The sequence below is a fragment of the Lissotriton helveticus genome, chromosome 6 (assembly GCF_964261635.1).
Source record: "Lissotriton helveticus chromosome 6, aLisHel1.1, whole genome shotgun sequence".
NCBI lineage: Eukaryota > Metazoa > Chordata > Amphibia > Caudata > Salamandridae > Lissotriton > Lissotriton helveticus.
Window position 1 is genome coordinate 1,681,497,653 of NC_136067.1, and position 24,772 is coordinate 1,681,522,424.

General features: G+C 39.7%; 1 protein-coding gene across 1 annotated transcript in view; it reads left to right on the forward strand.

Moving 5' to 3' along the window:
* Nucleotides 1-24,772, forward strand: part of ANKEF1 (ankyrin repeat and EF-hand domain containing 1) — a 301,953-nt gene that overhangs the window by 125,557 nt on the left and 151,624 nt on the right. The window contains exon 6 of the mRNA XM_078647084.1: nucleotides 15,677-16,496. Within this exon, the coding sequence (XP_078503210.1) occupies nucleotides 15,677-16,496 (820 nt within the window). The remainder of the gene's footprint in view (nucleotides 1-15,676; nucleotides 16,497-24,772) is intronic.

A 24,772-nucleotide genomic window follows, 5' to 3' on the forward strand; every position in this document is an offset into this window, starting at 1 on the left:
GTGGCCGGATGTAATTCTATACATGAAGCCATTGGATACTATGTGGACCATCATCTTCAACCACTGGTACAAACTTGGGTAACATACATAAAAGACACTACTGACTGTCTCTTAAAATTGGATGCAATTGGAGAATTGGTGCACCATGACACTCTGTTGTGCACAATAGATGTCGTGGCTTTATATACCTCGATAGCACATCAAGAAGGCCTAGAGGCAGTGGAATGGAGACTGTTGGCCTCTACCATACCACCTGAACAAGCGATTTTTCTATTGGAATTATTACATTTCTCTTTATACCACAGTTATTTTGTTTGGCAGAAAAAAATCTTTTTACAGAACACGGGTACATCCATTGGCTTTCCCGGAGCCCCGTCGTATGCTAACACCTTCATGGCTCATTTTGAACATCTACACGTGCTGACCAACCCCATTTGGCAAAACAATGCAGTCTCAATCTTGCGTTACATTGACGACATTCTAGTCCTATGGAATGGCCAAAGACATTTATTGGAAGATTCGATTAAACAGTTGAACTCACATAACCCGAGAATACAGTTTACATATAACATACAGGAAGAAAAAATACATTTTTTGGACATTGAAATTCGAAAGACATCGACCGGATTGAGCACAACAGTTTACACAAAACCCACAGATGTAAACAGTGCACTTCATTTCAAAAGTGCACATCCATTTTCATTGAAAAAACATTTACCCATTTCCCAGTTCACTCGTATAAAAAGGATCACTTCTGATGAAGAATCATGCAAAAGCAACATTGAAGCTCAAAAACACAAATATCTTGCCAGAGGTTATCCACTGAAGATACTGCAACAAGCAGAAGAGACAACAGCAAAAAAATCCAGGAAGGACTTACTGCAAGCCTCCATCAAAACACCATCAAAAAAAGAAGTATTTGTGTTAAAAAAACTCTACTCAGGCACCTCTCATCCAAACAATAATCAGAAAACGTTGGGAAATTATTGAAAATGAACCTGGCTTTAAAAACATCTTTATTGAACCTCCACTATTTGCTCATCAAAGATCCAAAAATCTCCGTGAAATGTTGAAATCTCGGGATGAACAACCCACGGGAACTTTCAAGGGAATGTCAAAGTGCTACAACTGTGGCCAATGCGGCAATGTGATTCCAGGAGACACATTCATGCACCCGCAAACGGGTGCCAAGCTAAAACTTAAACATACATCTAATTGTAACACTGAACAAGTCATTTATGCAATTAAATGCCCATGTGGCCTTGTGTATGTAGGCAGAACAAGCAGGAAAATTAAGACACGCATCATAGAGCACAAGAGCCGAATTAGGAATAAAAACACTACCTCTCCACTGGCAACACACTGGGACACAGCAGGGCATACCATACCCCAATTACGTTACACAATTCTCGAAAGCCTTGGAAAAAACCCAGGCATAGATATTAACACTGCCTTAGCCCGGAGAGAAACCCACTGGATAAAAACATTATGTACCTTGGCCCCTAATGGGCTCAATGACCATTACGAAATGTTATGCTTTTTGTAATAATATCTATGAAAATGAAGCTACTTTTCTTCTTATTGTACAGGATTTGCACTCATTTCTTCTCTTCCTTGTACTTTAATTTTCTTGTCTAGACACTCCCCTTATCCTTCGTTCACTCATTGTTTAATCCTGACTCACATTCTTTTATAATTTTCTCGTTTACACATATTTTATTTGAACCTTGTTTTATGTTCGCCGCACAGCACATTTTATGAGACACCACACGTTCTTTTGCGGGATATCATGAGAAACACGAGTCTTTTTTATTCCACATCCTTGATTGTGGTATTAATTCCATTACACTGTTACTGCTCCTTTAAAACCGCTCAGAACTCTGGGATCTCCTTCACATCCGCGACTTCCGCTTTCCCAAGCTCCGGCTAGTTTCGCATCTCCATTCTCCTACTCCAGGTACGTTAGAGCTACACCCGTGCTTTTTTTACAGTTTCTTTGACCATAATGAGCGCCAGTTTACTAACGGCGCGTTATTAATTTTTCTAGCAGACGCCACGAAATGCCAGCGCTCTGACGCATGCGAACTTCGCCCCACTTTGGGTAAGATTCTCTCATCGAGTTCATGCTTCTTTTACCACTTATGTTCCAATATTGATTATTGACTATTCTTTCACTCCCATTACGTGTCACGTTACTGTTTATAGATCCTGAGACTTTTTTGAGCACTGTGCTACAACTCAAAGACCATACCTAACGGCAGCTCTTTCGAGCTTTTCAGGCAAGCCCCATTTATCAATTTATCCACCTCATCTCTGTGGTTCAACTTGGGTATTTTTTGACACTCATTTCATTTTAGTACGCACACTCGAGGCTTCTGTTAAACACACTATATTATAAACTTCGGTTTCTACTGCTACTATGCACTTGAGCACACTTTCCTCCTTTTGTTCATCATTACCACAGTCGAGTCACACACTTGGGTGCAAATCCTACATGTAATGCAGTATATTTACTGCATGTTGTTGCGTTTTAGATTACTGTGGATGCCATTCAACATGTGAAGACCATCACATTCTTCGAACCTACTCCCCTGACGAAGGGTTCTTTAGATAACCCGAAATGCATTGGGACTTTTGAAAAATGAACAATATCAATACGGAGTCATCTGTTTATGTATAGATTTATGTTTTTGCATGATGATACAACAGCATATCGTTTTGTTTATATCCTTGTCAAACACAATGTGCAGGATGTTTATAATTTATTGTATTTGAAATCATTGCTGATAATTTGAACTAAAACCGAAAAGTTTTGAAGCATGTAACTGCCTTTGAGCATTTGTGACTATTGTCTGAAAATTCACTAAAAGTCTGTGTTGAGACATACAGTCCTTTCGCTGTGCAATCCCTTAATTGTTGGTTTCCCCACAGTTTATTTTGCCATTCTTAATTATGGGAAATTAGGGTCTCTTTCCCAATCTTCAGGGATTAGCACGCAATTTTCCTTACATTTGAAGTAATTTGTTTAAATTCTGAATATAGAATAATCAAAACGTTTCACTCTAGGTGTGCACCTGCACCACTCCTCACTCCTCCTGGTACAGCAACCTGTACTCTAGTAGCGGGCTCTCACTCACCCTCTCGACAATGGAGGGGTACAGATGGGCTCAGGGGCCAGCACACAGGCCCAGGTGGCGGTACCCCCTGGCAGCAAGTCCCCTCTCTCTCAGGTCCACGCTCTGACAGAGCACATGGTGGCACAACCCCCTTATTTATACGCCCCTCACCCCACCTACCAGACAGTGCCAGAAGCGTCTAGAAGCATCTGGGGAAACTGGTTCTAACTGGCTCAGGGGGAGGAGTAGAGCACCCGGGGTGCCAGGCTTTACCTCCAAAAGCTGGGATGGCTGGGAACAGAACGACTAGACTGCTAACCTACCACAGTCAGGTGGCACCACACGCAGCCATGGCATCCATTTTAAAAGCGACATTTCACCAAGGTTCATTCTGGCAATGGGGGAATTATAGGTGCGAACACCATTGCCTCACATTTACCATGGCATCTCACACCACACATGGCCTATACATTTATCTACCATGGGGGAGACATCCTCAAATAGGGGGTCGGGGGGGGAGCGAAACATTTCGGGGAAAAGGGCTAAGTCCAACAACCAGTTTGTGTCCATTTGAAACTGTTCTGTATAGTTCTGCTCTTTCTACTTTTTTCATACTCTCTTTCTATCTTTACACCTTTTTTCCTAATTTGTTTCCTTCCATTCTTTCCTTCTTTTACTTTCCTTCCTTATTTGTTGCTCATTCATCTTTATTTCTTCTTTCTTTCTCTTTCCTTCTTGCTTTCTGCCATTCTTCTATTCTTTTGTCTTTCTCTTTCCTCCTTTCTTTCTCTTTCTTTTTCTCTCCTTCCCTTCTTTCTTTCTTTCGTTCTTTCTTTCTAGCCTTCTTTTTCTTTCATTTTCTTTCTTTCTCTTTCTTTCCATTGCCTTCTTTCATTCCCTTTCCTTCCGTTGCCTTCTTTGATTCCTTCTTTCATTTTCCCCTTCTTTCTTCCTTTTTCCTTATTTTTTCTTTCTCTTTCCACCTTTCTTTCCCTTATTTTTGTTTTTCTTCTGTTTCTTTCTTTCCTTTCCACCTTTCTTACCTTCTTCCTTTCTCTCTTTACCTCTCTATCTTTCCTTCTCTTTATTTTCGCTTTCTTTCCTTTCATTTCTCTTTCCTTCTTTCTTATGTTTTTTCTTGTTTTCTTTCTTTCGTGCTTTTTTCTTGCCTGCACTTTTTCATCTTTATTTCTGTTTCCTTGTTTCTCACTTTCTTTCTCAAAGGCAAGAGGCTTACAGCTAATACCACACTGATTTACTTTTTTAGGTCAGTGTTAGCCAAGACCTTTTGATTTTACTAAAATTCTGTGTACAATGTAGTTATTTATAGGAGTTTTGGCCTGACGTTATCCATTAGTCTGTGATTGGTGTCATTCTTATTTGTCTTCCACCTAATCTAGCATGCATTACGGGGCAATATATCAGTCTACTTCAGCCATTGGCTGACTTCACTATGTGTTACGCCATAGACACGTGTCTGCCACCTGCTCACAATAAAATTAAAGGCCATAACTCTCCGGCGTTGTGGTTTAACGATTCACTGAAGGCTGAAAAGTCCAAATGTAAACGTCTGGAACGCCTCTAGAGGAAAGACTATTCTCCAGCAGCTGGCCAGATTTACATGAAGGAACTTGAGCTTTACCACAAAGCCTGTATTACAACTAGAGCTGGTTATGTGGTGAAGATTATTTCCGAGGCCACAAATAAATCGAAAACACTATTTAACCTAGTAAAAGAGTTAGCTGGCTCCCAAACTATAGCTAAACCCCTTCCTCTGAGTAATGTTCAATGTGAAGAATTGGCGCAGTTCTTCACTAGTAAGGTTGATACCATCTATCAGGATATCTCCAAACAGCATCAGGCACACACTGCGAGGAATCCTGATCTTGGCTGTGAGGAGGTGGGCATCTCCTATCCGCCAGATCTGTCCTATGAGCCATTAACGTCCTGGCCGGAGATGAACGTTCAAGGCCTTCAGGAGATTTTAGGGAAATTGAAATATGGCTCTCCAGCTGACCCTCTCCCAATTTCCATTCTCAAACTCCTGGGTACCCCGCAACTTTCTGTAATTTGCCAGGCGCTGAATTTGTCCCCTTCCACTGCCACGGTCCCGTCCATGTGGAAACATGCCATGGTCTCACCGTTGCTAAAAAAAACAATGGCTGATCCTAAAATCCTGGCTAACTTCCGTCCTATTTCCCTCCTGCCTGCTTTCTCCAAAGTTTTAGAGAAACATGTCCACTGCCACCTTGCCCGGTATAGGGAGGCGAACGACATACTCCATCCCTCTCAGTCAGGCTTCCGCCCTGGGTTTTCGACAGAGACAACACTGCTTGGGGTGACAAAAAATCTGCGCCATTTGGTAGACAGAGGAGACTCAGCTGCGCTGATTCTACTTGATCTCAGCGCAGCGTTTTATACCATCTCCCACAACATTTTGTTAAAGTCACTCTCTGCCATGGGCATTAGGGGTAAAGCCCTGGATTGGATAGCATCATTTTTTGACTCAAAGGACATTTCAGATTACTTCCAATACCGCGTCCTCTAATGTCCATCCGTCCCCTTATGGAGTTCCCCAGGGCTCGGTGCTTAGTCCTCTGCTTTTTAATCTATATGTAACCCCTCTTGCTCAGATCGCCGAATCTGTAGGTCTAACCATGTTTACTTATGCAGATGACTCGCAGATTGTTTTCTCACTCTCTAATGGAGACCAGTATTCCTCCTCCCTTCTGCAGTCAGGCCTTAGCAAACTTGCAACATGGATGAGGGACAACCTGCTTAAGCTTAATGGTGGCAAAACTGAGGTTTTAACACTTGGCCCTAATGAGGGCCTTTGGAGCCCAAGACATTGGCCCCCAGAAATGGGATCTCTTCCCATTCCGTCGCCCCAAGTACGCAATCTGGGCATCATCATTGACAATGGCCTAACTATGGAGCCCCAAGTTATTAATTTAACAGCAACCTGTTTCACCATCCTGAGGTGGCTCAGGAAAATCATCTGGATGCTGCCTGGTGACACACAGAAGTCTGTAGTCAACGCCCTAATCACCTCCCGTTTGGACTACGGAAATGTCCTCTACTTAGGGTCATCACAGGCTGTCATGAGACGCCTTCAGCTTGTGCAAAACGCCGCCGCAAGATTGCTTTGCAAGTGTCATAGAATGGAACGTATGTCAGGTCATCACAGGGCACTGTACTGGCTAAGAGTCGAAAACAGAGTCAAATTCAAGACACTTAGTTTTATGCACAGAATCAAATGGGGCACTGCCCCAAGATACTTACAATCCCTGGTTCATACCTACACCCCTGCCCGCTGCCTGAGATCCTCATCTCATGGCCTTTTCAGCGTGCCCAAAGTACGTCGCGCCAGGATGGGGGGAAGGTTCTTTTCCATGTTAGGTCCTAAGCTATGGAATTCCCTCCCTCTGAATCTACGCATGGAAACAAGTTATGTTCATTTTCACAGAGCCATAAAGACCTGGCTGTTTAATCAATAATTTGCCCTTGCTTTTCATCAGAGTAATGTGATCTGCTCAACTGCTTATTATCTTATCAGCGCCGGGAAACCCTTTTTGGGTAGCTGTCGCGCTTTAAAAACTCAATAAATAAATACCATCCTTTCACAAGTAACACATTCACACACAGATTAGTTCCTTTCAGTGCCAGGGAGAACTACGGTAATATTTGGGGAAGTTTTAGGCCAAAAATACCTTTTTGCCTGTAGCAAATTATAATTTTATTTTAGATTGATGAAGGCCCAGCATATCCTCAAAAAATAAAGTTTTGCAAAAACCATGAAAAAGCAAAACAAGAATTGGCAAAGTTTGGCCGTAGTGCCAGACCTATTGGCTTTGCCAATACTGGTTTGCCTTTGCAAACTGGAAATCATTAAACCTCCTGCTTCCGTCAATTTACTCAGCACCCTTTTCCATTCCGCCCGGCCTGGTGCCGTGTTGAGTTTCCAGGACAGGGCCAACAGTCTTTTAGGGGAAAATTGGCATATTTGGCAAATCCAAATAGGTAATATATTTTTCTTAGTGAGGGTTATAAACCCCAAAAAGGCTAGTTTTTATGCTGAGGGAGTTTTATGTTTGCTGGTTCTTCAGTTGTTTTCAAACCCTGTGACCAGAACTTGTTTATTTGCTTCCATTCCCGGTCAGTGATGTTTTCATTGTAAGTCTGTCTCCCATGTGTCTTGCAGCGAGATTTGAGTCATCTGGAGTAATGAGGCATATAATCTATTTACAACTTTTCTGTTGTGTATTAGCTCGAATATTGATTCTGTGTGAGTCATTGGATTTGCCGAGCCATGTAGCAAAGTCTTTTGGTCTTATTTATTAAGGCATTAAAAGTTATGAAATTACCTGCTGGAACATTATATATCTCTGTTGTAATGCTTGGAATGTATATAGCTCTGCGTCGTTGTATGATTCACCTAGCGTTAAGGTCCCTGCGTTTGCCCATGCAAATACATCTGCTGTGTGTGCCATCTGTGTAAGGGGCACCCCATGCAGACACTGCAGGAGCATATGTGATTTTTGTTTTATTAGTGTTCCTTCCCAGAAATGCCTGGCAATCCTTAAGGAGCATGGTTTTTCCTCCCTTTGGGAAGTTTAGAAACAATGCTGGGCAATAATAAGCCTTTGCCAAAGCCTCTTGTACGTTGAAAGGGCGGGGGAGGAGCTCATTGACCCAGCAGGGGGTCCACTGCAGTTGAGCTGCTAGGTAATAATTTTACAAAATAGTTATACTTAGGCCTCCTTCATCAAGATGTGGTTGTAATTCAGCAAGGGGTTATTGTGCCTTTTCCCTCCCCCCCACGTTTGTTAGTACTGTGTTTGCTTCTGTTAGAAAACAAGTAGGGAAAGCACAGTACTACAACTACCTTGGCAATGGCTATTTTATTCCATGACTGAGAGCGCTAATTTATTCCAGAACCGCACAGATATCATGGTTCCTGCTAGCTTTTTTTATTAGGTTGTCTTTGAATATATCTATTATTTGCCTGTATATTTGTGTTCCTCAGTACTTGATGGCTTCTCATTTCAAGGCGCTAGGGTAGTCATTGTCTCCCCAAGTACTCTGCTGATTTAAATGCGGATAGGCATGACATATTTTTATTAATTTGTGGCCCAGATAAATTGACAAATGTCTCTACAATCTCCATGCCCTGCCCTACATCCTTGCTCACATTCCAAAAGCAGAGCAATAGAGCAAAATATTGTCCGCGTATAGTGAATCCTTTTCTCCCCAGTGGAATGCCCGTACTTGCCCTGTTTTCCAGATGTTGCTCCCAGTAGCTCCATTGCAAGGTGTGAATAGCAACAGGGATAGTGGAAAGCCTTGTCGGTGCCCATTTTATCTCATCATTCTTGCTGTTGGATGGGTATACAAGAGTTTGGTACTGGTAAGAATTTCCGTAGCAAAGACCATCCTCTGTAGGACTATGAAGAGGTAGTTCCACTCCAGAGAGTCAAAGGCCTTCTTCATATTTATGACCTTAACTGAAGGAAACACCCAATCTGGCTGCATCCTCTTCCTGTTGACCTGAAATGGTCCTCTAATGTTTAGTGCTGTGCAGCTCTGTACCACAAATGCAGACTAATCTGGATGTACAGTGTCTTTCAGTATAACATCATTTTGTTCACTATTATTTTACCTACTAATTTACAATCAGCATTTAATATGGAGAGGTGCTATATAATGACATCTCTAGTGGATCTATATCAGATTTTATCATGGGACGCACGCTGTTACACCGTGTGCGCTGGCTATTTACTGGGGAAAAAGGGCAACTACTCTTGAAGAACTCTATCAAGGGACCTTAACCATATTTCAAAACTTAATTGTAGAGAATGCATGGCCTCTGACATATGATGGACCAATTAACTCCATTCACAGAATATGGAACATTAATGATGATACACATTGAACTCACAAATTATTACAACCAATCTATTCAAAGGGTAGCGGCTGGAGGTTGAGCAGCTGACTTCATTCAATCAATCAATCAATCAATCAATCAATAATCTTATCGAGCACGACTACTCACCTGTGAGGGTCTCAAGGCGCTAAAGGGAGGAGGGCGGGATGCAGTGCAGTTATCTTATAGAGATGGGCTGGAACATTCATGCACACCCCTATATTCTCTGAAGGGAAAATGAGCGAAGGTTATTGAGAGGGAGCTGAACAGGAAGGAATGGAAGCAGGTGTTTTCCTACATTCACAGGATGTCCTGAAATGCCTGTTTCAAATGAATACAGTTTTATTTCTTTATACCAGACACCAAAAAAGGTGAACGAAATATATCCTGGGGTGATATACGCTTGTCCCAAATGTCTCGAACCCCTGGCAGGATGCATTCATATGGAATAGAACTGTCCAGATCTGTCAACGTTTGGAGGTGGGCACTAGACGCTATAGCTCCTATTGCAAAGCAAGCAGATCTGAACAACATAGAGTTTTTTTATCGGGATTACTTCTTTGACCTAGGATCTAGCCCTAATTCAAAGCTCAGAGAACAAGTGCCATGTCCTAGAAAGCCCCTCTCTACCCATCATTATTTAAATGTCGTTTACCACTGTATCATTGGGCAGAGGCGGAAAGCTCAGCGCTCCATATGGAATTAAAAATGGTATTAAGAAGGCGCCCTTTATTGGAGGCCTGGAATGAGATACTGCTAAACATGCGTAAGTTGAATAAGAAGGATGACTTACCCACATGACGCTCCACAGTGGTAATTACAGCACAAAATATGATCCAGGTCATACTCTTCAACATCCTCTAACTTCACTATACAGAATTGGATGGAACACATTAGGTATTGTGAGGAACATATAATGTAAATCTAAGTCTCCCACCCATTCTGTAAGATAGTATGGAATATTATGTCCAACAATTTTGAATCTGGGTTGTTTGTCATGTTCTATAGCTGCAATTCTGTTCTAACAATAGCAATAGGCACCTACGTGGCTTTGAATGTTTATAATTTGTTGCAAGTAAGAATGAACCGGCCAACTTCCTATTAGTTAAAGTGCAAAGAGGGCACAGTCCTTTCAATTTTTACTAATTGTGTATGATAATTCCGAGATGTCCCCATTTGATTTCCAGTTTCGAGTTTTTTGAGACGCAAAGACATGTAAGACTATGCCAAAAGATACTATAGTAGTACTACTTTACCTACTAAAAAACGCCTTTTTGAATAAGCCACTCACTATGTGTGGTTGACAAGCTTACCAGAAAATATTATTTTTAAATAAAAAAAATATTTACAAGTTTACATTTCCGATTAGTTCACCTTACACAGAGCATGCCTGTGCAAGGGATTAATGCCCATATGTGTTTACTTGGATACTGAGTGTAGCAATACTGGACAAGTGGTCGAATTCACGTATATTTCCTGCCGAGATGCTGGTTTGCCTCCTGTCCTTTGATAACCGATTACAACCTATTGTCCTAAGGAAACATATTAGAGCCATTTACTCATATGTTTATATGTTGTATACACGCTAAGGATTCTGTTCATGGGACAGACCTCCCTTGCTCCGACTGGCTGTTAGACCACAAAGCAAATGGTCTGTTTGTAGAATTTTTGCTATATATTCCTAACCTTGACATTCCTCTTAAGTCTCTTTTGCATAGGACATGTCTGAGGCGATGGTCAGCTTGGGTGTGTGACTGCTATCAGGACTATGGGAATAGTTGAGATGCATGGGCACACATCGTGATTCTGGTTTACTCCTGTGCATTATCATTGTTGGCCCCAAATGTTAATGTTTGCACTATTTAGTTTCCGTCCCTCTGTTTCTTGCCACAAATTGCTTTGCTTGGTAATTGTCCTAACTCCATGCCGTGAGTTGACATTTTAGGACAAGACTCAGGGCTTGATGTTTATGATGTTTCATGAAAGTCCGGCAACAAATTGTGACCTTCTCTTTTTACCGCTTGGAACATAAGACACTCAACTGCCATGTCCCAAAGGGCTCTATTCTGTACCCTCCATTATCCAACATTTATATGTCACCCATGGCCAAACTGATTCATCAGATGAGATATACGTGCATGATATGCAATTGATTTTAGATTAGCAAACAAGCTGACTTCTGTGGATCACATTTATTTTTTAAATGTTTTAAAGCGAAATCCATCAAAAACCGAACTCAATTTAACTTCATCTGAGCCATCTAAGGTACTTTCATTGAAGTGTCCCTCTTTTATGGGGCAAAAACGTGCCCCGACATCCTCAGTTCATAATCAAGGCATCCATATTAATGCAGATCTATCACAGAAAAGCCAGGCAGCGGTAAAAAAAAAATGTTTTCACTGAGGCAAGCCTAGCTGTCCTACTTAGAAAACCAAAGGAAAGATTAAAATACAAATACTGTTTCTCGGGAAAGGGATTAGCTAGTTTAATAGTAATTTAAAATCCAATTCAATTGTGAAGTTAGATTTTTAATAAAATAAGAAAAGTAACTTTTTTGAAAGCTACTTTTTCCCAGCCTGAATTTCCTGGCTATTAATTTGCATTGATTCTCCAGCTTCTCGCAGCCTGGACGTAGTCTGAATATGGTGTTAATGAGGTGTGAAATTCCACTTAGGAGCTGCACAATAGGTCATTGTGATTGACAGGCGAACCTGAATGGGCCCGGATGACTCCTTTGAGCTCAGCAGAAGAATGGAGGCTGTGCACATCCTGTTGGCACCCCACTATCAAATCCTTATTGAGAGGTCTGTTGAGCCACATGAACAACATAAGGCACACTTGAAAGGGGAGAGAATAGGATCCCTAGACCATTCTTGTGGATCCATTGTCTGGTTGCTGGAGGACTCCGGTTTTGTTTTACCAGCCTTCTGTCATTCTGGGTTTGTTGTGGCTACAATGGCTGCTTTAAACTGGATGTTAGTGTTAGAAGTGGATGGACACTAGGATTACCATCGTACTCTCCACACACACAGTTAGCCCTACAAGCCCAAGTTTAGTGTGGCCAGAAGCCTCTATCAGAAATCATAGTCACAAGAAGGCTAACATAGAACAGAAGGGTACACCTGCCCCCAAATGTAGGTTAATGTTGTGGAATGTGTATGTGCTGAACAACTCCAAGAAAACTTAACTTATGAGGCACTGCCATATGTTAACATACTTAATATAGTCATATTGTTCCTACAGGAAACTCACCTTTTCAAAGCTTGCACTGTTGGCATTGATAAAAATAGAGTGAACATAGAATTTTTGTGCATGCTCTACATTTCCAGGGGTGACCCTATTAATGAGGACAGGAATTTATTAAAGATATATCTGCTTTATTGTAGACCCTGAAGGCCAATCTCTAATTGTCCAGGAAAATTATAAATGATGCATGTAAAATGAATTGACACATATGGTCCCAATCAAGAAGACCCTGAACTTTTTTCTAAGGCCATGGCGTGATGGACAGCTCTGGTTCCCAGGAAAATATTCTAGGAAGGGGACCATATTCTCATGCTTTATGCCTCACTTGATAGGACCAACAACAGAGATAACTGACAAATCACAGCCAGGGAAACATTTTTTAACATATTGCAACAATATGATCTGGAAGTTACTTGGCGTATTAGACACAAAGGGGCACATGCATTAAGCTATTTACCGATTGCAAACGGGACAATTCGTAGAGTCGGCCCCTTTGCAACCACTGGAAAATAGCCTTTTGGGATGCATCAACCCCAAAGGCATTTGCAAAATAGGTAATTGCAATTTTTGCAATGACCTATTTTGCGATTCCCTATACGCAATGCAAGCAGCATTCTCAGAATGTGTCTTTGCATTAAGGAATCGCAAATTGGCATCAACTTCAAGTTGATGGTAATTTGCAATTCCTTAAATAAATGCACAAAATTGCATTTTTCTAAGTGCCATGTGGCGCATACACTTGCCTGTGTGCGTCACGTGCACAAATACCATTTTTAGGGGTGCATCATGGTGGCATTTTGGCCCCCTTGCACCATTGAATTGCATTTGCAATTTGCGATTACCTATTTGGTAATTGTAAATTACGAATGCTTTCCCATTCATTCCCATGGGCCTCTAGGCCTAGAGGCCCATAGGAATGAATGTCAAAGCATTTCCTAATAGCGAATCGCAATTTGCGATTTGCAAATAGGGAATATGTAGGAATTGCAATTTATTTTGCGTAACCTACATGCATAAGGAATTTTGATTCCTTAATAGTGATTCCCTAATAATCACGATTAAGGAATCGCAATTCCTTTGCTTGAGGCATGTGCTCCAAAACCGCTAGAACATACTCATATTATTTCACAGGACATGGTACTGCCTCCAGAATTGATTTCTGGGTGAGCAGGCTGGGCCAAGGGCATCACTATCTACCACAGATACACTCAAACCACTTCCCTGTGATACTGTTGCTGGAGTTGCCTAATACCATACGCAGCCAGAGGCTATGAAGGGCACAGTCTACTATACTCCCGGACAGTGTGTCCAGAAGGAAATAAGACAGTGCCATCAATGCATATTTTGACATAAATAAGGATTCAGTTGAAATTCATGCTACACTCTAAGGGGGAGATTTACAAAAAAGTTGCGCAACGCAGCGCATCCCCCCGCGAGGCTGCGCTATGTTGCGCGACTGGGGGAGCAGGATAGTGCCATATTTTAAAAGATATGGCTCTCTCCTCCCCTTTCCCTTGTGCCAGCACTTATTTCAGCAGCCGTGCCCCATGCACACAAACACCTTAGCGCTGTAGCGCTAGTGTATGCATGAGTGTAGCATAGGTTTTGCACAGGAAGGGTACCCTTCCTGTACAAAATACTATGCTAGACCTGAGGGAAAGCTTTTCCCATTTTGTATGCTTGCTGTACAGTGGCAGCACGCATGCAAAGTCTGAAAAGGAAGGAGAAATTAAAGCATTTCTACTTCCTTGCGCCTAGATGAAAAGGGCGCAGTTTACTCACGCTAAACCCAATTTACTGTTTATAGTAAATGAGTTTAGCGTGAGAAAGTTTGGGTGGCTGCATGTGAATGCCCATGCACCACCCTTGGCACCCCCCCCCCCACGACGCAAAGTAATGTGAATCAGCTCAATGCGCTGCTTCTTATTACTTCTACATTATTTCCAGTGCTTAACAAGTTTAGCGCTGGAACGTTAATTAGAAAAAAACGATTTTGCTCCGTTTTGCGTCACTTTTGTGGAGCAAACACAGCGCAAAATCTTAGTAAATCTCCCCCTAAGAGGCATTCAAGGTTTTTATCTGAGGGGAGTGTATAGTAAAAGGGCACAGCATATTCAGATCTACATGTAGTAGATTAAATCCATTGGAATCTGAATTTAAAATACTGGGAATCACGCATAATGAAACTGGCTGGCCAGGGCTGCTGCTAGGGATACATACTAAGCTACAAGCATATATAGAAGCAGACACAGGAAATCACATTCTTAGGCAAATATACTTCAGCTCAGATATATGTAGAAGGTGAAAGGCCAAGAAACACGCCAGCTCTACCAATGTAACCACAGTAATGAGCATCAGATGTAGTAACCATTGGCTCAGCTGATAGTTCCCCACAATATCTTCCTGAATATATTCTGAAGATTTTCTGTCAGTATATTTTGCTGAGCTGTGAGATTCCAGGGACACACTGACTGTTACTGCTATACATAGCTATCTAGATAGGGTCAGCTTAACTTGGGTAGAAGTGAATGAATGGGAGGCTTTATGCTCTCCTTTTACAGATGAGGAAGTGAAAAACCTATTGGAGGATTGGAGAATGCTTGAGCTCCAGGAAGGGATGGCCTTGCAAGTGAGTCTTATTAAAAAAAAGATGTAAATGAATTTGAGATTTTTTTTGCTCTGGAAGTGGATTCTCTGGCTAGTCTGCATAGGGAGTTTCATGGCACCTGGGGTATTACGTTTGTACAACGTAGGATGCTACTGTCACTCTATGCTGATGACATTATATTATTAGGAAAGGACCCAAAATCCGCAGGGAACCTCTAAGTCAGAGGGATTATTGCAGATGGTCTCACCTTACGGGTAAATGGTCAAAATCTATAATGATGCCCCTGAAGAGGGCACCACCACCTTAATTTTTAAATACTATATACAGTGTCATCAGCCCCTGGTCAGATACCTGGGTATATAATATTACTACGATATAGAAGTCCTGCTGCGTAACAACTATGGCAAACATCTAGATAAAATTTCTACGTAGAATTGTGGCTGGTCGAGTAGGCATCATGGAAATGGTTGTTTTGCCTCACCCATTTATTTCTCTTTCAAAAAAATATATATATTTTTTTATATATAATATATATAAAAAAGAAAAAATTATATGCGTAGTATAATCCTTCGTTGAAAATTCCAGCGTGGTAAAGCCACTTGCGAAGTAAAATTCGCGTGGTAAAGCCATGCGTGGTATTTGTATGCGTGGTATAATCATACATTCGATCAAATGTTGATGACAAGTATACACAATAATGAGTAAGTCTCCTAAAAGAGTGATCATCGCTCATGACTGTGACTTTGCTTGTGAGTCATACTAAATTTCTTGTTCTTGTTTTAGGCGCGGATCCAAAGTGGAAGAACCTGATGCATTTAACACCAAGAGTAGTTGCAAAGGAAAGAGGTTTCAAAGCAGCAGTAAAGGAACTACGAAAAGCTGAACGCCTCTTCACAAAATTTTCCAAACCAGGAGCCAAGAACCCCAATGCACCGTGGGCGCTTAGTTTACATGACTGGTCATTTGAAAACCAGGCAGCCATTCGTGAAGCACTTCAACCCCTCGACAAAGGGGATGGGACAGTCCTCAAGGAGGATTTTATAACAGTTCTTGAGGACCTTGGAGCTCCAGTTACTCCGGAAGAGATACAGACCATAATACAGTTGCATGAAAAAGCACGATCAGGAAAAATCAACCTCGAAGAATTCCTCAAAGGCTCGAAGTACTTACAGAAAGCATATTTGCTCTCGTCATATGGACCCAAAAAGAAAAAAGCAAAGAAGAAGAGAGGAAGAAGAGGAAAATTTACTATACCTATGCCAATTTGCACTGTACCTGCTGAGCTAATATTTCGCCGTGAAGACGGTGGTCCTCCAAATTTCATGATTGAAGCCTTTCACTGCGTTACAGATGCCAATCGTTTTGACTGTGACCATCCTCCTGAGAATCCATTACAGGATGATACAGGATGGTATATTGATGACCCCGGGAGGGTCTATACCAATATTAGTTATGCCACAAAAGCTGGGGATGTAGAGTCACTCAAAAAAGCTTTGGAGGAAGGTGTTCCAGTGGATGTGAAAGACATTTATTACAAAACTCCACTGATGTCTGCATGTGCCTTTGGAAATATGGATGCTGTGAAATTCCTTTTGGAGAAGGGGTAAGTTTCCGTTTGTATCTTCCGCAAAGGCAATGTTTTGATGGATTATGCTCTGGACAAAATAGGAAGTAAAAAGAATGAAAAATGTCCTTAATATACATACAAACTTGACACATACCAGAATTATACATAGAACCGGGTTTCCCAAACACCCCTGCAAACGTGATGAGACGAAGACACTAAAATATTTAATGAATTAGGCATTGTAGAAAATGACCAATCAATGTCCGGCAGCTTGCTTGCATCAGAGTTTATGAAGGAAGTGTAAGGTCTTGTAAAAACGAGAATCTTATGCCTCAACATCGCTACTAAACTCCACATATTATTTTTAGAGGTCACAAACTGTTTCCATTCTATTTTATATTGTTCTTTTTAAGTTAATATACTGAGGACTTCGTCTTCTTCATATCTACTAAAACAAAATCTATCCTGCATGACCACTTATATGACCTTTGGTTCATTTCCCATTAATCATGATTTGTATCCGGCAACCATAATAGCGATAAACACAGAAATATACTGACATATCTTCATTATCAGCATTAATCTCAAAATTAAGTTGGGTTGCTTCCATTTATCGTGCCATTATCATTTGGGAAATAGATTTATAAATTCCTTTCAAATAATTTTTCAAATAGCACTTACAGGTCTAAGAAAGCTGCTGGTCAATTTTAGCTACCTGGATCGGGTAATATAACAAAATACTCTAATTTGCATGATAAATGAGCATTAACTATTTAAAAATGCCTCGAAGCTCTAGAAAACATGAAAGCATTCATGCCTTTAATTTTTGTTGCTCATTTACCTATAAGAGCATTATTATAAAAAACAATCATCACAAGCAACCATACATTTAGTTAAAACCTTTTTTGAAAGTTATTTAAATAGCTTGTTTGCCACAAATCCGCGTTACTTGCAGACTTTAATTGGGTGCTAAAAATATATATTCAATGTTATTCTAAAAGAATAGACTATAGTTTGTGAAATTTCGTGAGCAACACTCCTGATGTGCGAGAGATCAAAAAATTGCTTAAAAAGAGCAGAACAACTTGTCCAACAGCTTGTCTCTGAACAACTCCCACCGATAAGAGACTAGCTTGGAAAATGTCTCCCAGCATGTGTAGTGTAACTCTAGGAAAACCAACTTGAATATACATCTATCTATATTCTACTAAATTATGGACTGCAATCTGCACAACAAAAAAATCATAAATGTATTATACTTGGTATATCATTTTTGTTGATGTTTTCATCCCGATAGTTATGCCAAATAGCATAACAACGAGAAAGAGACCTATGCTGAGGAAGCTTTAAAGTACATGATGCCTTTCACCTGGAAGTACAGTTGTTTCCGCTTGGCCCTGTACATCATCATTACAGCATATTTCAGGTTACAGTCATATTCGTCTGAGTACTGTTCTACCTGCCTTGGATCTTTTAGAACATTTGTAGGGTTCTTTATTCCTAGAAACAAGTTATTTTTTGTTCGATCATCTGTCCATGCTCTCCTTTCATAAACCCACAAACTCCGTCAAGACTGCACTTCATTTGGTTGCTTATCCATTTCTGCTACCAAAAAGGCGTCTAGAAAGAGCGTGCCACTGTGTGTGACCGCCACAGCTGACCTAATTCATAATATAATCTGTTTTGGGCAAAGATCCTTAGACCACCGACCATTCCCGAGATTGCCCTTTTCAGACAGATCATCCCTTAGTATCCTTCATTTTAGACCAGCTCCAAGTCCTGTGCAAAAAGTTTCCAATTTGCCATGTCAAATACAGGGATTTGATGTATTTCATCTGAACCAGATTATGTAACCCAATGGTTCTTAGCCTGTGGTCCTTGGACCCCTGTGGGTCCGCGGCACCCATTCTGAGGGTCCTCGACTGCTTAGTAATAGATTAATAAGAAGTATATAAATAAAGTAGCCGACTGAAGACTTTAAAATTTTAAAGTGTTCTATAAATGTGAAGCAATTTGAAATTTTAAGTAAAAATTGATATCCTCATATTTATTCGAACTAGCAATGTTGGGTGCGAATGTCTGACATAATATCGACAGACAGAATATCGACATACAAAAATATCGACACAAAAATATCGAAATCAAAAATATCGGAGTCATATCTTCATAAAGGTAAGTACAAAAATATCGAAAAATTTATATCGTAGTACAAAAATATCGAAATTAAAAATATCGTTTTTTAAATGTATAAATAATAATGTAAAAATAATTTAAAAATACATATAATTTTACAAATATTAAATAAAAACATTAAAACATAATTAAAAAATTAAAACTAATACATATACATTTAAAATAAATTAAAAACGTAATAATTTAATATATTTTTATTTTTTTTAATTTCATTTAATTGATTTAACTTAAATATAAATTTATTTTATTTTTACCCTGTACGCCTGTACCCCAAAAACCCAAAACTGACCCTGAACCCTAAAAATACCCCTTTATCCAAAAACCCAAAACTGACCCTGAACCCTAAAAATACCCTTTTACCCAAAAACCCAAAACTGACCCTGAACCCTAAAAATACCCCTTTACCCAAAAACCCAAAACTGACCCTGAACCCAAAAAATACCCTTTTAGCCAAAAACCCAAAACTGACCCTGAACCCTAAAAATACCCCTTTACCCAAAAACTGAAAACTGACCCTGAACCCAAAAAAATACCCCTTTACCCAAGAACTAAAAACTGACCCTGAACCCAAAAAATACCCCTTTACCCAAAAACTGAAAACTGACCCTGAACCCTAAAAATACCCCTTTACCCAAAAACTGAAAACTGACCCTGAACCCTAAAAATACCCCTTTACCCAAAAACTGAAAACTGACCCTGAACCCAAAAAATACCCCTTTACCCAAAAACTGAAAACTGACCCTGAACCCTAAAAATACCCCTTTACCCAAGAACTGAAAACTGACCCTGAACCCTAAAAATACTCCTTTACCCAAAAACTGAAAACTGACCCTGAACACTAAAAATACCCTTTTACCCAAGAACTGAAAACTGACCCTGAACCCAAAAAATACTCCTTTACCCAAAAACTGAAAACTGACCCTGAACCCTAAAAATACCCCTTTACCCAAAAACTGAAAACTTACCCTGAACACTAAAAATACACTTTTACCCAAAAACTGAAAACTGACCCTGAACCCTAAAAATACCCCTTAAAAAACCGAAAACATATAAAATTTAAAATATTATTAAATACTTACCTATACTTACGTTGTAATGGTATGCGTTGTAAAGGTACCTGCGTTGTTAAAACATGCGTTGTAAACACATGCGTTGTAATGGTTTTGCATTGTAAAAATTTCGTTGTAATGGTAGTGCGTTGTAAAAGTTGCGTTGTAAAGGTTGTTTCCCCGGTGGATAGCGTAGGGGTAAAAATTACTATTCACACTCCAGAGGGTGCAACAGTAGGGAAAGCGTTGGATAGCATGGGGGTAAAAATTAATTCCCACACTACTCCCACTTTAACACACAACACACTACACATATAAAAAAGACAATTAATATAAATTTCAATTAATCAATTAATAACAATTAATATTACTAAATTGATGTAATTATAAATGAACTAAATAACACATATTAATTACTAATTAATTAACAATAAATACCAAAGAAAATTACAATCTCTTTAATTAATTACATTTAATTATATCACTCCCTATCCCCCTATAAACACACAACCCACTACACAGAAATAAATCATATCATTTATTCACTTAATAATTCTTAATGACCAATTAATTATTATTTAACAATAACAAAAAATTAAATATATTAGCACATTAACTCTAAATAATTTAATTACATAATTAATATTATTTAATTACCAATTAATTATTAATTAACAATAACAACACATTAAATATATTAGCACATTAACTCTAAATAATTTAATTACATAATTAATATTATTGAATTATCAATTAATTATTAATTAACAATAACAATAAAGTAAATATATTAGCACATTAGCTGTAAATAATTTAATTTACTAATTAATATTATTGTTTCCCAATTAATTAATTAACAATAACAAAAAATTATATATATAAAACAATTACTCTAATGTAATTAACTAATTAATATTAATTAATTACCAATTAATTATTAATTAAAAATATGTACTAAATTATATTAATTAATTAACTAATTAATATTAATTAATTACCAATTAAGTATTAATAAAAAATATTTACAAACATATATTAATTAATTAATTATTATTAAATTACTTCCCACCCTATTCCCCTATAAACCCACAACCTGCTCTGATACTAAAACGCAAAATGTAAACAAATTTACAAATTTTCAAACATACATTACAAAACATGTTTAACAAACATATAAACAACACATTAAAATACATAACACTAAACAAAATTTCGATATTAGTAAAATTCGATATTAGTAACATACATACCTTAAAAAAACGATATTCTGTCTGTCGATATTTTGGACATCGATATTCTATACTATCGAAATTAAAACATCGATATTATTGTATATCGATATTTTAATTTCGATATTTTGTCTCACTACCGTTGGGTGCAACAAGCAGAACAGAGTATGGACTATGACTTGTCTCAGTTGTATTTGGAAAAGCTCCAACCTTCCCATTCAAAATAGAATTTCGAATTTTTTATATTGGTTTGTGAATCAAATTAAATATTTGATAATTTCTGCATTTGTGCCAAGATACCAAGGGGTTGAGCAGGGGTTATCTTGGGCGTGTAACTCCCTTACCCTGACTAGAAGGAAAGACCCCTACTTGGACAGGGTGCATACCACCGCCAACTAGAGACCCGCCATTTCTAACACTGATGTTGAGCACACTTTGACAAATTGTTCTAAAAATACTGTCCCTTTTTGGTTTTGAACTTTTGTCTTCCAAAGGATTAACTGAATGTCAGTTACAACAGATTAAATCCAGAGCAAGACAAACTAGTAGCTTGAATGTGAAGCCATACAGAATTAAGAATAGCAATGGTAGATGGTAACCAGATAAGACAAGCATTTGCAATGCAATAGGTCTCACATTTATGAGAGTTTAAGCTATTAGCATTGTAAATGACAAAGCATTTTATTTATCTGTTTTGATAATTAACACCTACATAAAAGGCAGTGTCATTTACAATGCCAATGGCTCAAACTCTTGTAAATGCCAGACCTATTTCACTTCCAAGAAGTGATCGCGATTGTCCCCGGCTGCTTAAAGTGAAAGCGGCATGGCGCGCGGAATGTTACAGGAAAGCATGTCCTGCCTGAGGGAGGAGAAACTCATTAAAGAAAATAGTGCTGACAGACTAAATAGGACATACCTTGTAACAACAGAAGTAAAAGGGCCAGAAGGGGGAGATCACCGGGCTGGAGGCAACACTATACGAGGGTGTTTCTGCCAGATGAGGGAGACCGCACGAGACAAGGAAACCTCTGCAAGGCTAAACAGACTGTGCCAAGTCAGAGGCGAAGCCCCACAACAGACGAGAGAAGCGACGGAGCAGGGACACTGCGAGTTAAAAAAGATTACTGCCCCATAAGAAGGTAGACCAATCAGCCAGGTTGATTAAAACATAGCAAGAGTAGGGCACCAGTTCAAACATGCTGCACAATACAACTTTGCACTTTCGACTGAGGCAACAACTGCCCACATTATTTGTGCACCTTTTCTGGGTGACTGTGTAAAAGTGAAGACGTACACTGGTTTTGTTGGTGCCTCCTAACGTCAGACTTTGACACTCGTTTGCACTTGCAACAATGCTAGCACGAAGATAGACGTTTTTGCAGCATTTGTGGCTGCAGCTTGCATAGTTAAAAAAACAGTGGAGCAAATATAGGGTAACCTGGCATCCCAGATTTGCTGGGAGACTCCTGGATGTCAACATCTGTCATGGCATATTTGGCACTGGCACATGTCCCGGATTTTAGAGAGGGTCAACTGAAAACAGTAAGAGGCACTTGAATAGGTGTTTCAAAGCAGGGCTAGTTAGTAGCTGTTATAAGTAAGAACATTTATTAATAGGCATGATGCTGGTTTTAAAAAATGGCATTTTACTTATTTGCTTAGTGCCCCTTCTGCGTTTATGCTGATGAGGGCTGTTATTCATTGCCACTTCGTTGATGTAAAATTGAAGGTCTTCCTCTATTTTTGCAAAATGTCCCAGTTTTTGAATCACAAGATCTGGTCACCCAAAGCAAACACCAGGTTTTACAATCACTTCAAGAGCAAAAATTGAAAAAGGCCCCCTGAAACTTGGCGATGCGCAAGAAAACGTATCCGGACCAAATGCATCCACTGTGCCTAATTTATTCATGTATGTATTATTATTATATTACATTGTTGCACAGTTCATGTACTTCTCTGAAGCAGTATTCTAAACAGCAGCATTGGGCGCTCAGAAAATTTTACGCCACTGTCTCTCTTCAACGTTCAGCTCCATTTTCGCTCGTCATTCAAGTGCGAAAGGAAGCATACTGGCTGACAGACGGCTGCAATTGTTAACCAGAAGAGAATACTGCACACTTTCATTAATCTGCCTCACACGTTCCCGCTACATTCAACAGTGATGTCCCAGTTACAAACGTCCTTTCAGATAGCCTACCACAGGGTGAGCAGGTGAGGAGGCTTGTAAAGTGAGGAGGGGCGCAAGGGAGCGAGCTGTCGAGAGCAAATTTACAAGCCATCTGGAAGACGAGTCAGCTATTCCTGTGCCAACTGTGACAGTTTTCGTTCAGAAAAGGCAATCGGTTCACTGGAGGCTAATGAGGATTCCTGCTAAGGCAACTTAAATGTCTAGATTTCTAGCAGTTGTTTGTGAAAGGGCCGTGCTTCAAACGAAAAGAAATGCAAAATGCAAAGAGGTTTAACTAGAGGGTGCACACGTTTATGCGCGAGAAGAAAAACCAAGAATCGCAAGCAAGACGGAGAGGCAGAGCCAGGCGGGCGTGCTTGGGTGAGCAGTCTTCTCTTTTTCGAAGCACACACTCGTGCTTGTGGCATGCCCCTGCGTGCTCCCATAAGGTGTATGCCACCACAAGCACAAGTATGTGCTTTGAAAAAGAGCTGAACGAAGGCTAACGGTCTCCTAAGCAGCGCATGTACGCTGCATAGGCGAGACCTAAAAAGGTCGAAATTGATAGAGAACAAAAGTTATTTTTGTAAAATGGGTTTAAGAATGTAATTCTTCGTGTAGGAAGTCAAGAAGATAAATACAAATATTTAAAGACTGAATATGCATGCATGAATCGGTAAAGAGTAAGAATCAACGGATCACTTTACATTGTAAGCATAGAAAGACTAACTAAATTATGTAGGTGAAAATAGAAACCGGCACACCGGGAGATACTTCCAGATGACAAATAGAAACTACTTCTGGACACACAGGATGCCACAGCCAGGTAAAAACGAAACAATATTTATTCTACTACTTCCACTACGCATGCACCAAAAACTCCTCTTTAGTCATATTTTCTTTGTATGTGTGCAGATCTGCCTGTGGGGCTAGTTGTGCTTTACATACTGAGGAATGGTGGATTACTGGCACGGCATCCTGTTTAATGTGCTGGAAGCATATGCATTTCTGCCATGGTAATAGTACTAATATGCCGAGGCATGAGGTGGAAACTTACATGAATGGTTATGAGGCTCTACGTGCGGACGTCAGTGTGGTTATCTGCATGGCAGCAGTAATATATATGCTGGGGCAAAGCAGTTTTTAGCCCTTACAATAGCTTTGTGTATGCTGGTGACAGTGTAGAGTGTTGGCATGGCTATGGAATTGTATATGCTGGAGGCATTGTGGATTATTGGCATGTCAGTACTGCTTTACATTCTGGAAGCAGTGTGGATATTGGCATGTCAGTTATGATATACATGATCGGGAAATCTGAATTATTTGAATGGCAATAGTACTTTACATGCTGGGGCACTGTAAACATTAGCTTGCTGGTTTGTAATAATTTGTTTTTGCAATTTTGACATTACCATCTTGTCAGTATTTATAAGCAGACAGGTATCTCTACTTTTAGATCTGGCCAGCTCCATGCCGTCACGATGGACAACGCATGCAATGCTTAAATATGTTTGAAATTTGATAACAGATAGTGTGATGCTTTTATGTTGGGGCAAGCATTTTAATGAGCTTTTATGTGCTAAAGGACCAGTTTTGAGCTTTAAGTCGTGGAACAATACTGAAAAATTATAATTACTGCTGGTATAGTATATGCAACAGACTTCATTTCAA